Genomic DNA, 13,929 nt, shown 5'->3' on the forward strand with positions numbered 1-13,929 from the left:
GTTGTGTGAAAAATGCATGAATTTGGCAGACATTGAAATGCTAATCTCTCATATTTAGGACAGATAGTATATTAATTGGGATGCGAGGTATATATCAGAAAATGTTAGCATAATTTAATGCTATCATTATGAAAAAATTATTACATTTTGCTATGTCACTGGATGTTTCTGTCAAATGTCTAGATTTAATGAAGTTGCCTTGAAAACTCAGAGTCCATCCTGTCTGATTCTTGCATAGACTGAAACAGACAGTCAGATCTTTTAGAGAGGACAGAACACAGTGTTGAGTGACAGGATCTGTCTTGAGCTTTGAGTGTCAGATAACAGAGTTCAAGTGCTCCTGCAAGGTCGCCATGGCAACTGTGCCATCTCCTGCTACACTCTAATCAAGTGCTCTGTGTCTTGCTTTCAAAACTGAATGTCCCTAAACTGATAACATGACAGATAGAGTTCCGAGAGTTCTAGGTGGGCTATAATTGTGTAAATCCTGTTCACCCTTTCAAAAGGAACCCTCAGGGTATCCCAGGGAACAAGCTTGCCCATATCATGAAGGACTAAAATCCAATTGAATTATTCAATTCAATTGAAATTAATTACTTAATTAAAATATAATTAAAAAAAATTAAACAGCATTTTATAACTTTCAAATGACTTTCAAAATTAATTTTAGACCTCTGATCTACTTCTGTAAAAGACAAAATCATGCTGTCAATATAAAGTTTTTTGCTCTTTCAACCCATCTGAGCTTATTATTAAGAGCATGATGATTGAAATACAGATCACAGTCACAGGTTTTAGTAGTAAAACAGTCTAGCTGCTAGCACTGACATATCTGGAGCTTTAGTGTTCACACAGCCTGTGAGTCAGACGTTAATAAAAATTTTTTATTTATAAAGTGCATTTCCAAAGCTCAAGGACACATTCAATTATCAGTTATTGTAAGGCAGATGGAAAACACTGGTTGAAATAAAAGGATAAAATAAATTAATGAAAATAAATAAATAAATAAATAAATAGGCAAAACGTGATGAAAATAGGCATACCTAAAAAAAATACTTTGTCGCACAAGTTTTGGTTTATCCCAAAAGAAATCTGTCCTGAAGCCGTTTCCATTCAGAAATGTGTGTTTATCGCTAAATCGCCTCCCAGATGTCCCTATTTGTTTTTTCCTCCGAAGTTTTGGTATAATGGGGAGATTATTGAGACAATTCATTAAAATTAGCCAGTTTACTATCATTTTAATTTCACAAATAAAAGCAATCAGAAGAGGAGGAATTGCAATCAAAAGGGAGCAGTTCCCCTTCTCATAGGACAGTAATATTGGTCCTGATGTTGCACCTATCGCAGGTTGGCACCGGTTCCGACCCAAAAGTGGTCCGTCATGGCCCTGTTCAAGCTGGCAACCTGCACCAAGTAGTCGGGGAAAGTTTCTGTCTCAGTATAAGGATCATCTATCATTGAAAAAATAATGATACAGTGTAATATCAATGTTTACATATGATACATTCCTGATATTCAATATTTTGAACAATCATCTAATCAAAAGCATCGCCATAACAACTGCATTATGTCCCGCATATTTCTCCAGCAATGTTTCAAGTCAAGTCAAGTGGTTTTTATTGTCATTTAACCATATACAGTTAGTACAGTACACAGTGAACATTTCTCCAGAAACATGATGCTACATAAAACAACATAGGACAAACACAGAACCACATGAGACTACACAGACTAAATAACATACCTATATAAAGTGCACATGCAAACGTGTGCAAAAAGTACAAGACAGTACAATAAATTACTAACAATTTACAGGACAATAGGCACAGTGAGAGACAGTGCAGTGCCGACCAGTACACAGTAGTGCAAAAAGATGACAGTTTATAAAAATGCCAAATGTAAACATAACATACTATGAGATAGTGTTCTATGCACATAGAAGTTATTGAGGTAGCAGCCAGGTATAAAGTGACAATAATTAAAGTGCAACTCAGGACACATGTGTGTGTGTGTGTGTGTGTCAGTCCAGTCTCTGAGTATTGAGGAGTCTGATGGCTTGTGGGAAGAAGCTGTTACACAGTCTGGCCATGAGGGCCCGAATGCTTTGGTTTGTGTGAGGGGTGTGTGGGGTCATCCACAATGCTGGTTGCTATTCTCATCTGTCCTTCGTATCCTCTGCAGGGCTTTGCGGTCCGAAACAGTGCAAGCCTCAAACCAGGCAGTGATGCAGCTGCTCAGGATGCTCTCAATAGTCCCCCTATAGAATGTAGTGAGGATGGGGGGTGGGAGATGTGCTTTCCTCAGCCTTCGAAGAAAGTAGGACGGGCTTTCTTGGTAATAGAGCTGGTGTTGAGGGACCAGGTGAGGTTCTCCGCTAGGTGAACACCAAGGAATTTGGTACTCTTGACGATCTCCACAGAGGAGCCGTCGATGTTCAGCAGAGAGCGGTCACCCTGTGCTCTCCTAAAGTCAACAACCATCTCTTTTGATTTGTCCATATTCAGAGACCAGTTGTTGGCTCTACACCAGTCCATTAGCCGCTGCACCTCCTCTCTGTATGCTGACTCATCGTTCTTGCTGATGAGACCCACCACGGTCGTGTCATCGGCGAACTTAATGATGTGGTTTGAGCTGTGCATTGCTGCACAGTCGTGAGTCAGTAGAGCGAACAGCAGTGGACTGAGCACACAGCCCTGGGGGGCCCCAGTGCTCAGTGTGGTGATGGTGGAGATGCCGATCCGGACTGACTGAGGTCTCCCAGTCAGGAAGTCCAGGATCCAGTTGCAGAGGGAGGTGTCCAGGCCCAGCAGGTTCAGCTTTCCAATCAGGTGCTGAGGAATTATTGTGTTGAATGCTGAGCTGAAGTCTATGAAGTCTATGAACAGCATTCGAATGTATGAGTCCTTTTTATCTAGGTGGGTGAGGGCCAGATGGACGTGGTGGCGATGGAGTCATCTGTTGAACAGTTTGAACGATACGCAAACTGCAGTGAGGTGGGCAGCTGGGTCTTAATGTGCCTCATGACGTGCCTCTCAAAGCACTTCATGATGATGGGTGCGAGTGCGACGGGACGGTAGTCATTGAGGCAGGACACTAAAGACTTCTTTGGCATGGGGACGATGGTGGTGGCCTTGAAGCACGTTGGAATGATGGCGCTGCTCAGAGAGATGTTGAAGATGTTGGTAAGAACATCTACCAGCTGGTCTGCACATCCTCCAAGCACTCTGCCAGGAATTTTGTCTGGTCCAGCAGCCTTCTGTGGGTTGACTGTATGTAGAGTTTTCCTCATATCAGCGTGGTAAGACAGAGCACCTGGTCATTTGGTGGAGGGGTGGTCTTCCTCTCCACCACGTCATTCTGTGCTTCAAACCTAGCGTAGAAGTCTTTCAGCACATCTGGAAGGGAGGCATATTTGTCACAGGCAACTGATGTTGTCCTGTAGTTGGTGATGGCCTGGATGCCCTGCCACATGTGCCATGTGTCGCAGCTGTCCTGGAAGTGACTGTGGATTCTCTGAGCGTGTGCGTGCTTTGCCTCTCTGATGGCCCGGGACAGTTTGGCCCTTGCTGTTCTTAGGGCAGCCTTGTCACCTGCTCTGAAGGTGGAGTCTCGGGTCCTCAGCAGCGCACGCACCTCCGCAGTCATCCACGGCATCTGGTTGGAGCCTATGGTGATGGTCTTTGAGAAGGTGATGTCATCAATGCACTTGCTGATGTGGCTGGTCACTGATGCTGTGTATTCCTCCAAGTTGGAAGACTTCCCATTTGTTGCAGCCTCCCTGAACATGTGCCAGTCAGTACACTCAAAACAGTCCTGAAGAGCAGAGATGGCTCCTGCTGGCCAGGTTGTCACCTGCTTCTGGAGCGGTTTTGTGCATCTGACGAATGGTCTGTATGCTGGAATTAGCATAACAGAGATGTGGTCTGAGAAGCCGAGGTGGGGCTCTGCCCGGTACGCGCCTGGGATGTTTGTGTAAACAAGATCAAGCATGTTTGCCCCTCTCCTTGTAAAGTCCACATACTGATGGAATTTAGGGAGCACTGTCTTGAGATTCACATGGTTTAAATATCCTGCGACAATAAACAGTCCGTCAGGGTGAGTGTTCTGCAGTTCACTCATAGCCCCAATACAGTTCACAGAGCACTTCCTTAGCGTCAGCACTGGGGGGAATATAAACTCCGGTTATAATAACAGTGGTGAATTCCCATGGTAAATTAACAGGTCTGCATCTAACAGTCACAAGCTACACCAGCGATGAGCAGTAACTAGAGACTAGCATAGAGTTATTGCACCATTCCGTGTTGATGTAAACACACAAACCACAAGTCTTACCGCACAGAGCTGCATTTCTGTCGGCAAGAAAGGAGGCGAGCCCGTCTAGCTGAATGCCAGTGTCCAGAACTCTGTCACTGAGCCACGTCTCCGTGAAAACAAAGATGCAGCAGTCTCTAAGCTCACGCTGCGTAGTCTGCTGGAGTCGGATGTAGTCCAGTTTATTGTCCAGGGAGCAAACATTTGAGAGCAGGATAGATGGGAGAGCCGGCCTGCTCAAATGCTCATTTTCTGAAAGTGAACTCAGCTGTAACGGTTTGGCAGAAGGAGGCAGACGAGGAGTGAGAATCTATGTGCAGTTCTTTAATGAGATGAACAAAAGGGTGAACAGGATAACTAAAATAAAACAACACCAGGAACAAACAAAACAACCACGAGGGGAAAACAACATAAACATGAAAAACCATCGACGGAGAATACGGGCAGGATTTAAACACAGAGACTACCATAACATGCACAAACATCAACGATCAACAGGGGAATGGAGAAACAGCAGGGTTTAAATACACAGGAAACATGATGATGACAAATGACAATCAGGTGAGCACAATGACACAGGGCTGGCAGTGATGAGGGCCGGGAATCATGGGAAGTGTAGTGCATGACAATTGACAAGTGAGACACGGGGCAGACAACAGGGGATCGTGACATCAGCATTGGAAAAATAGTTCTGACAGTTTATAGTCTTGAAAAAAGTGCAGAACATTCTGAACAGGGTAAAGCTAGTTTAAGTTTGAGAAAAGAAAAGGCACATATTATTTTTTGGTAATTTATTTATTTAATTTAATGCTTTTTTCGTTTGATAATTTATGTATTTATTTTAATGCTTTTTTAATTTGGTTATTTATTTAATTTAATACAGGGGATTTGGTCAGCATTTTTTCAAAAGTAGACTAAACAATAATTTAATAGAATTGGGCTGCAAGTGTTCCAAAAAACAAAAACAAACAAACAAAAAAAAAGCATGCTGAAGCTTTTCACTTAGTATTGTGTATTTATTCTTAATTTAAAACACCTTTATGCACAGAAATTATATGTTTTTATACTGTGGGCTAATTCCGTGACTGCCGTCTATTTTTTTGAATGGAGTGGAAAAGCAACTTTAATAAATAAACATGGATTCTGTGATTAAATTAATTGCAAACAGTGGCCATTAATTTGTTCAACGTGCACAAGATAGTTACACTGGCAAAATGACTAGTTACACTGGCAAAATGATTTTTAATGGTTATATCAAGTTAAAATAGCTCTTTAAGGTAACAACCACAGATTACCACTATTTACAGTGTATATAACAATAAATATAACAAAAAGGACAGAGTGGATAAGTGTAAAAAGGTCAAATCACTACAATCAAATATAAAATATACTCTCACTGGCCACTTTATTAGGTACGCTTATTCATACGATTATCTAATCAGTTAATCATGTGGCAACATTGCAATACATAATATCTTGCAGATACAGATCAAGAGCTTCAATTAAGGTTCACATCAACCATCAGAATGCGGAAAAAATGTGATCTCAGTGATTTCGTAACTGCTGATCTTCTTGGATTTTCACATGCAACAGTCTCTAAAGTGTAAAGGAAATGGTGCGAAAACCAAAAAACATCCAGTGAGCAGCAGTTCTGTGGATGAAAACACTTTGTTGATGAGAAAGTTTAACAGAGAATGGCCAGACTGGTTCAAGCTGACAGAAAGGCTACGGTAACTCAGACAGCTGCTCTGTACAACTGTAGTGAGCAGAATAGCATCTCAGAATGCACAACATGTCAAACCTTGAGGCGAATGGTCTACAACAGAAGAAGAACATGTTGGGTTCCACTTCTGTCAGCCAAGAACAGAAAGCTGAAGCTGCAGTGGGACTACCATTTGTGTACCTACGTAGAAATCCAGATTTGTCAGACCAGGCGATGTTTTTCCAGTCTGTCCAGTTTTGGTGAGTCTGTGCCCCTTGTTATAAGCTGACAGTTGTGGTACCCAGAGGGGTCTTCTGCTGCTGTTGCCCATACACCTCAATGTTCAACGTGTTGTACATTCAGAAATGCTGTGTTGTACAGGCATGAAAATCCCAGGAGATAACTGTTACAGAAATACTCAAACCAGCCGATCTGGCACCAGCAATCATGCCACATTCGAAATCATTGAGATCCCATTTTTTCCCCATTCTGATGTTTGGTGTGAAAATTAACTGAAGCTCCTGACCCATATCTGCATAATTTTATACATTACACTGCTGCCACATTGGCTGATTAGATAATCGCATGAATAAGTAGATGTACCGGTGTACCTAATAAAGTGTCAGATCAGTGTATATAACAAAAAGGACACAGAAAGAAAGAGGGAGGGAGTTCTAGAGCTTTGGAGACATGACAGCCAATGATCTACCTACATTACCAGCCATAATAGAGAGATGGAATGGTTTTTGGATGCTTTTTTGAAAATTTATTAGCATGTATACCAACCTTATACATAACTTGTTTGTTTAAACATAATTATTCATTAGAGATATTATATTTAGTTCGTTTTTACAGATTTCACATCTTTGTACCATCCTTTTGTTTCATATTTGTTCACTCTAAATTTGGTCTTTAATTAGTAGTACCTGGAGGTGTTTTTATTGTCTTGAAGGCCAGGCTGTCACCTGTATTTAACAAAGCATTCAAGAGTGTTAGCATGTGATTGAAAGCGTCAGCATTGTAAAATAATGTTGTCAGGGTTTTTACCATTGCAGAAGACAAAAAAAAATGTCTTCATCCCTTTCTTCTCAGTTTCAATGCACATCAAGCAGAATGTATGAGGTTACATGCAACAGAGTGAGGAGAGGAAACAGAGAGAGGGAGAGATGGAGAGAGATAAAGAGAGAAAGTGTATGTATGTGTGTGAGAGAGCGGGGGGAGGGGGGGCAAAGAGAAAAAGAGAAAGACAGAGAGAGAGAGAGAGAGAGAGAGAGAGAGAGAGAGAGAGAGAAATAGCAAACACAAGGATAGCAGGCTTGACATATACATATTCTCACTGAACAACCAGAAATCCTATTGCCAGAGAGACACACAGTCGCAGCCACTGAGAGAAGAAGAAGGTCACCTCTAGAACAGTGAAGGTACGGTGTGTCAGTTTATTGTGACCATAAAGTCAGGGCTAAGTTAGGTTACATTCTCATCTAGATGTTGAGTGCAGAAGCATCTGTGGGAAACCTTTGCATACTAAAAATGAATGTCTGTGCAAGGTAAATGGATTGTTGAGCTGAGAGTTTTGTAGTTGTGTACTGATTCAAATGTATTTGGCAAGCTTTTCTTTTAACATATAGTTCCTCATGCACTCTCATCTGATATTATATTCTCTTGTGTCTTATTTGTCCTTGGTGAATGATGTCTGCATATACTGTCACTTCACAGGTGGGTCAAACGTGAAGACCAAAACTCAGCAGAACTCTGGAAATGAGAATTTGGGAGGTCCTTCTTTTAAACTGAAGTACACATTTGTATGCCACACCATTGAAAGTCAACAAGAGATTGCAGCAATACTGAGGGTCATGATGGAGAAACTCTCTGAAAAAGATAAATGTCTGATCCGGGACAGCTGGGAGAGCCTGGGGAAGAACAAGGTGCCACATGGAATTGTTATGTTCACAAGGTAATATTTCCACATGTCCAATATGTCCAATGCATGCTGGAATTGAGGGTGTCATACGTACTATGCAAATGTGTCTAAATGTTTATTTAGAAAGTTTCATGGCAGGATGGTGTGACATTGTATTTATTTATTTATTTATTTACAAATACATAGTGTTTTTAGTGTGAAATTATAATTCATTCTAAATAATAAAATAATCATTTTAAAAAGTTACATTTTATGCTATGTAAATAATAAACTTTTACATAATTAACATTCAAAATAGCCAATATGACCTTAACCCAAAAGTATTCCAGATTATATTATGAATTGAAAATGAGAAGGTATATCATATTTACAAGCAAAATAAACCATATATTTTAAATCTCTTTAAATCCATCAAAAAATTCCTCATCAGTTTTCCCGCTGTCTGTTTCTCTAACCGCAGCTCAGTAAGAGGCTTGACTTGTTGCTTGGCGACAGGGACTAGCAAGATAATTTTCATCAAAATCACCTTAAAGAAAAGATGCTGTAAAGTATCACTTTACTGAGTGCTCCTCTTTGAACTCTCCATAAAGGATAAAAAGATATCACTGACTTTCTTTGAAAAGAGTAAAGGTGCTTTAAAGCTGGATACATATTGTTAGGCAATCAATTTAGGGTATATAGCTTATATTAAGTAATCTTATGTTCTTGTTTCATTTGATTGCTTGAGGATAGTATAGGATAAGCAATCATTGTTGAAGATCCTTGTCAATAAAATTATCTCTAGTATTAACTTGTGTGTAAAATGTGTCTTTGTAGGTTATTTGAGCTGGACCCAACACTGCTCACCCTCTTCAGCTACAGCACAAACTGTGGGGTTTTACCTGAATGTCTATCCAGCCCTGAGTTTCTTAACCATGTCACCAAGGTGAGGCTGAAAGTACAAATTATGTTCAGGAGAAAACCTTTTGTGGGGAAGGTTTGTGTTGTAGTGGAGTTAGATGGTTGCTGGTGACAGGGAGCAAGTGTCGTGTTTAGACGGTAACGCTCGTGCTGCGAAACTCTCAAATGATTAAGCCTAACCTGATGCTTTGTTAACAGGAAATGCGCTTTTGCAAGAGTTACCGTAGAACGAGGGTTACCTTTTAGACATTACCAAGAATAACCCATAAGCCATCACCATTATGCCCTTGCACAAGGTATGTAACCCCTGGGAGATTGTCCTTGTAATACATTAATTCCTGCTAAAAGGACCAGCTTAAACCAGTATTAATATCCATGCTGGTTTGATGCTGGACTAGCTGGTGGACCAACATAGCCATGCTGTTCACCTCCAAAACCAAGCAGCCAAAGTTGATCAACCAGCATGCTGTTCCTGGGTGATCGTGGAAGTCTTGTCAATTAAGCTACTTAAAAAGCCTTGTGGTCAAACAAACACACCATCATCCCATGTAGGGCACCAGCATCTAAAACTGGGGACCAGCAATGCTGGTCTTTTCAGCAGTGATAGCACCATTGTGTCAAAGTTGCAGAATCAAAGTCCACCGGTCTTGTGTCAATAAGTTTTGTTGATTTCATTGTTCTATGTTCAAGTAGAATGAGAAGAATGAATACTCAAATTGCTTTGTTTCATCGACTAGCTTTGGTCCAAATACCTGATTTTACAGAAATGTTAAAACCAGGGTTATGGGTGGTTATATATGTTCAGGTAATGTTGGTGATCGATGCAGCTGTCAGCCATCTTGATGACCTACATACTTTGGAGGACTTCTTGTTGAACTTAGGTCGGAAGCACCAGGCAGTTGGGGTCAAGATCCAGTCCTTTACTGTGAGTATACCTTGTTACAACCAAAGTCCCAAGGCAAGTCAGTCCATTTGTCGGCCAAATGTAGATGCTCCTGGGCAGGCTAGGCAGCTATTTTCTATGTAAACAAACAGCATAAAGTACAGCTCTTATCTACTTGAATGGGGAAAGACTGGTCAAGCTTTTCAGGCAGGCTCAGCTAATGTGCCTTCTCGAGTTTATTGACAGCTGATCCCTATATCTAAAAGCTTACTGACTCTTTTACCTGTAAGGCAGGACTTCCTTTTCTACAACCATTGGCCATTACAATTTCTCCCATTCATTTTAATACAAGTTGTTCGTCTCTGATAAACAGTCTCTGTTACAACCCATAAGGTATATGGTATAGCATAACTGGTAGAGCATGGGACCCATATGCTGATAAAGTCTATATCTTGAATGCACTTTTTGATAAAAGCAACTGCTGAGTCCATAAATAAAAATATAATTCTTTGTGTGACAGATGATATAAATTAAAAATGGTAGCCATGACTCTCAAATGTCAAAACGACAGTGAGACTGACAATGGGTTCAAAAAAAGTCACAGTGAGTTGTCATAACATGGATTGATTGGATTGTTTGATGTGTTTATCAGGTGGTTGGAGAGTCCCTACTCTATATGCTTCAATGCAGCTTGGGTCCAGCATACACAGCACCACTGCGTCAGGCCTGGCTTAATATGTACAGCAGTGTGGTATCAGCCATGACCCGAGGCTGGGCCAAAAATGGAGAACATAAGTCCAACTGAGAAGGAGGTAGAATATTCATACTGAAGAACACCATACTGTATGTAACATGATTGCTATAGAGGTCCACCAAATGTAACTACACAAAAAATCTTTTGAAAGAGTGAGGGGCTTGTTAATGGGACCACCAAAGTTAATATCTGTTCAGTTGAGTTGACTGTGTTGGCTGCCGGAACAGTCCAAACTTAGTTTGGTCTAACTGTGGTCTGAGATTGTAGTTATGGATAACAAAGCAGTAATGAGGTTGATGATCTGTACGATTTTTAAGATGGGAAAAGATCAGGACAGATAGTTTATGGTTGAAATTTTAAAAGCAACATTTGCTTTGTACATATAATAATGACTAAATGTATTTACTCAAACTATCTTAAATGACTGTTTAGATGTAGTGATATTTCATGTGAGCGTGCTAAAACAGAGGTTTGACTATGCACATGTGAGCTTGGTCTGCTTGAAAAATAAGACCTAAATAACACTTTTTAAAATCAATCTACCAGTATATAAGACATTTAAAACCACCTCAATTTCACTTTAATTCAAAATTACACAGGAATGGTATTAATTATTTTTAAACTTGCTATAAATTCTACTATAAATTAATAATTCTAGAATCTACTGGTAGTTTAAGTTTAGTTGATTCTCAGTAAATTACTTCAGCATAACCATAGTAATATTTAATAATATAACCCATATGGTAGTATCAAAGACTGCTAAATATTTTTGAAAGACAAATAAGCAATCAGTAGCCATATAATACATTATTGTAACCATTTATATTTTTATGCCATCAAAATGTTCATGCCAAACGTTTTTTGACAATTTCTTGAACCATTATCATTATTTCTGGCGATGAAAGTAAATGACGATAACTGTTACATCCTAAATAGCTTTTGAAATTTTTAGACTGTTAATTTATCAATCGTGCCATGTCATACGTTTACATTTCCATTGTATGGGATTATACTCTTAGCACTCTACTTAAAAGCTTACTTACTTGTGTAGACTGTTACTTAATATTAAGTGACTGTTTTATCATATTAACTAGATATCTCACTTATTTAGAATTGTAGATAATATGTTTTTATGTCAAATGATCTGCTTCAGTGGACATAAAATTTTTATTAAAATGTGGTTTATCGCCTTTTTGCAGTTTTTGTTAGCAATTATTCTGAATATTTGAAAAACAGTAAATTATATTACTTGGCTTATTATTATTATTAAAACCTTGTTAGTTAATAACATTAAGACCCTTATCTCAAGAGATAAGGACACTTGTCATAATTATGAGCTATAGAACATTTTTAAAAGCTATGATAACCATTTTGCTGCTATTGTTTCAAAAATTCAATAGATTTCTCTATTTGAATGGTCCTGGCTAAGTATCTCAAAATGTGTAGAGGTAGCTGTGTGTGATGTCATCACAACGCTATATCTAAAATGCCAATACATTACATTTCACGTGTTTATATGACAATACCTACTTTAGGTTCTGTATATAACCTTTTGTTTATATTTGGGTGCATGTGGAATGCCTAATGGTGCATTATGTAGGGTCGTGTGCCACTCAGAATTGAATTGAGATACATTTTAAATTCCAATTAAATTATTGAATTTGAATTGAATTTAAATTGAGGTAACAACTAGGATGCAGAACTGTAATTTGATTTGGAGAAGTAGAAAATTGAGTTCATTTTATAGAAAACCATAAATTACTGTGGATGATTCATGAACATATGCGGAGTTTAAAACATGTAATTTTTCAGCATGAATTACCCATAAACATGGTGATGTTTATAATCAATTGTTGAAATGTCACCTATAGAAATCAGTATTTCATTCATGCATTTTTGATTATATGTAATAAAGTAAATGTAATTGTATGAACCATAGTGGATTAACATTTTATTTCCCAGAATGGTCTATTTTACTCCAAATGTTGATATCAGTATTTATTTTATTAAGTTTACTGAAAGCAATGTGGTGGACATTTTGTGATACTGAAGGTGTCACAGTTTTGAAGGTGTCATTTTAACTGTTTAAAAACTGTTTTAACCATATTAAACTTTGTTTAGAGTAGAATAGGCAATCTGTACTGTATATCAGGGAATAAATAGGCATAATTATGTAATTATTAGTATTTTGCATTGTATTTGTCTTACTCTGTTGAATTTCTTTGAATTTCATTTCAGTAAATTCCTCTCCTTGTCATTTAAATTCAAATTTCAACTTATGAATTAATAGGGAACTAAAAACTCTTAAATTCAGAATTCTGTCCAACCCTGGCCTATGATACTTTTTCTGTAATATATATCTCTCTAAGAGACTTTTTTTCTCTTTTGCTGAAAATGTGCCATCTAATGGCTTTCCAATATCATGTTTAAGGAATGATAAGCTTTATATAATAAGCTGATTAGTCTTAAAAACCTTTTACAAAGAATCAATGGTTTCAACATTTTTAAGTGAAAGTGTTTCCTTGTCATAATCTCTGTTTATTGACCACTGAAGTATTGTGTGTGTGCGCAGTGTTTGCCTCTGTCATTTTTCTCTTGATATTCTGTAACTGAAGTGTCTCAATGTCTACCTCACTGAAGCAGCTGCTACTACAGTAAACAGCGATGTTATGACCCGACTCCTCAGTATAACCAAAAAAGTGATACACTGTACATCCTGTTTCCTTTGCCAGTCATCAATCCAATAAGTATCAGGATCATTCAAGCTCTATGTCAGCATATGTATTTGAAGCTTATTTGTAACAAATTACATAAATAAAGAAAATCTCACAAATGTGGCTCTGACAGTAATCAATTAATTCATGTTAAGTATAATGTGAGATTAATGTCTCAACATGTTTGCTCTCTCTAAATCTTCTTTTTCTAAGAATCTAATAGAGTTTTGTGTTATTGGTGGCATTTTATTTATTTATTTGTTTGTCATTGCATTTGCGAAGGATAACTGTTGAACTTTGAAGAAATCACAATTTCCCTACCGCCCTCCAATATTACAGTAACATTAGTTGTTAAAGGCATCATTTACAGGTGGGACTGGTGGGACATGTCCCTATCACTTTCTGCCTTTGCCAATTTTGTCCACACCATTTTTTTAAATAGCTTTCGTCAGATAAGTTTCTAGTGCAGAAGAAACATCTACTGTTTTTGAGCAGGAGTTTCCATTTCAGTTCATATGTGTTATAATAAGTGGTGATCCAGCACTTTTTTTTGTTATGATGAGTGCTGGTTAAAGCTGTTATCAGTGGCCTTCAGTGGCAATGTTCTCTTGTGCATCCAGATGCTTTCTCTACTCGCTTTGCACCTTGCACTCCTTTCTAGTTAAATGACATACATCCACTGACGTACAGATATACTAAATTAAAAAGTTATATTAGGCTGGATTTGAACCTGAAACTTCTTGT

At 38.5% G+C, this 13,929-nt stretch overlaps 1 protein-coding gene across 1 annotated transcript; it reads left to right on the forward strand.

Moving 5' to 3' along the window:
* The first annotated feature begins 7,358 nt into the window (after window positions 1–7,358).
* Window positions 7,359–11,020, forward strand: ngb (neuroglobin). Its single transcript, XM_052145834.1, has 5 exons — window positions 7,359–7,434; window positions 7,730–7,967; window positions 8,751–8,859; window positions 9,640–9,759; window positions 10,370–11,020. The coding sequence occupies exons 2-5, from the start codon at window positions 7,867–7,869 to the stop codon at window positions 10,520–10,522; spliced, it is 483 nt and encodes a 160-aa protein (XP_052001794.1). The 5' UTR covers window positions 7,359–7,434; window positions 7,730–7,866; the 3' UTR covers window positions 10,523–11,020.
* Window positions 11,021–13,929: the final 2,909 nt, after the last annotated feature.

This window comes from Xyrauchen texanus, chromosome 16 (genome assembly GCF_025860055.1).
Source record: "Xyrauchen texanus isolate HMW12.3.18 chromosome 16, RBS_HiC_50CHRs, whole genome shotgun sequence".
NCBI lineage: Eukaryota > Metazoa > Chordata > Actinopteri > Cypriniformes > Catostomidae > Xyrauchen > Xyrauchen texanus.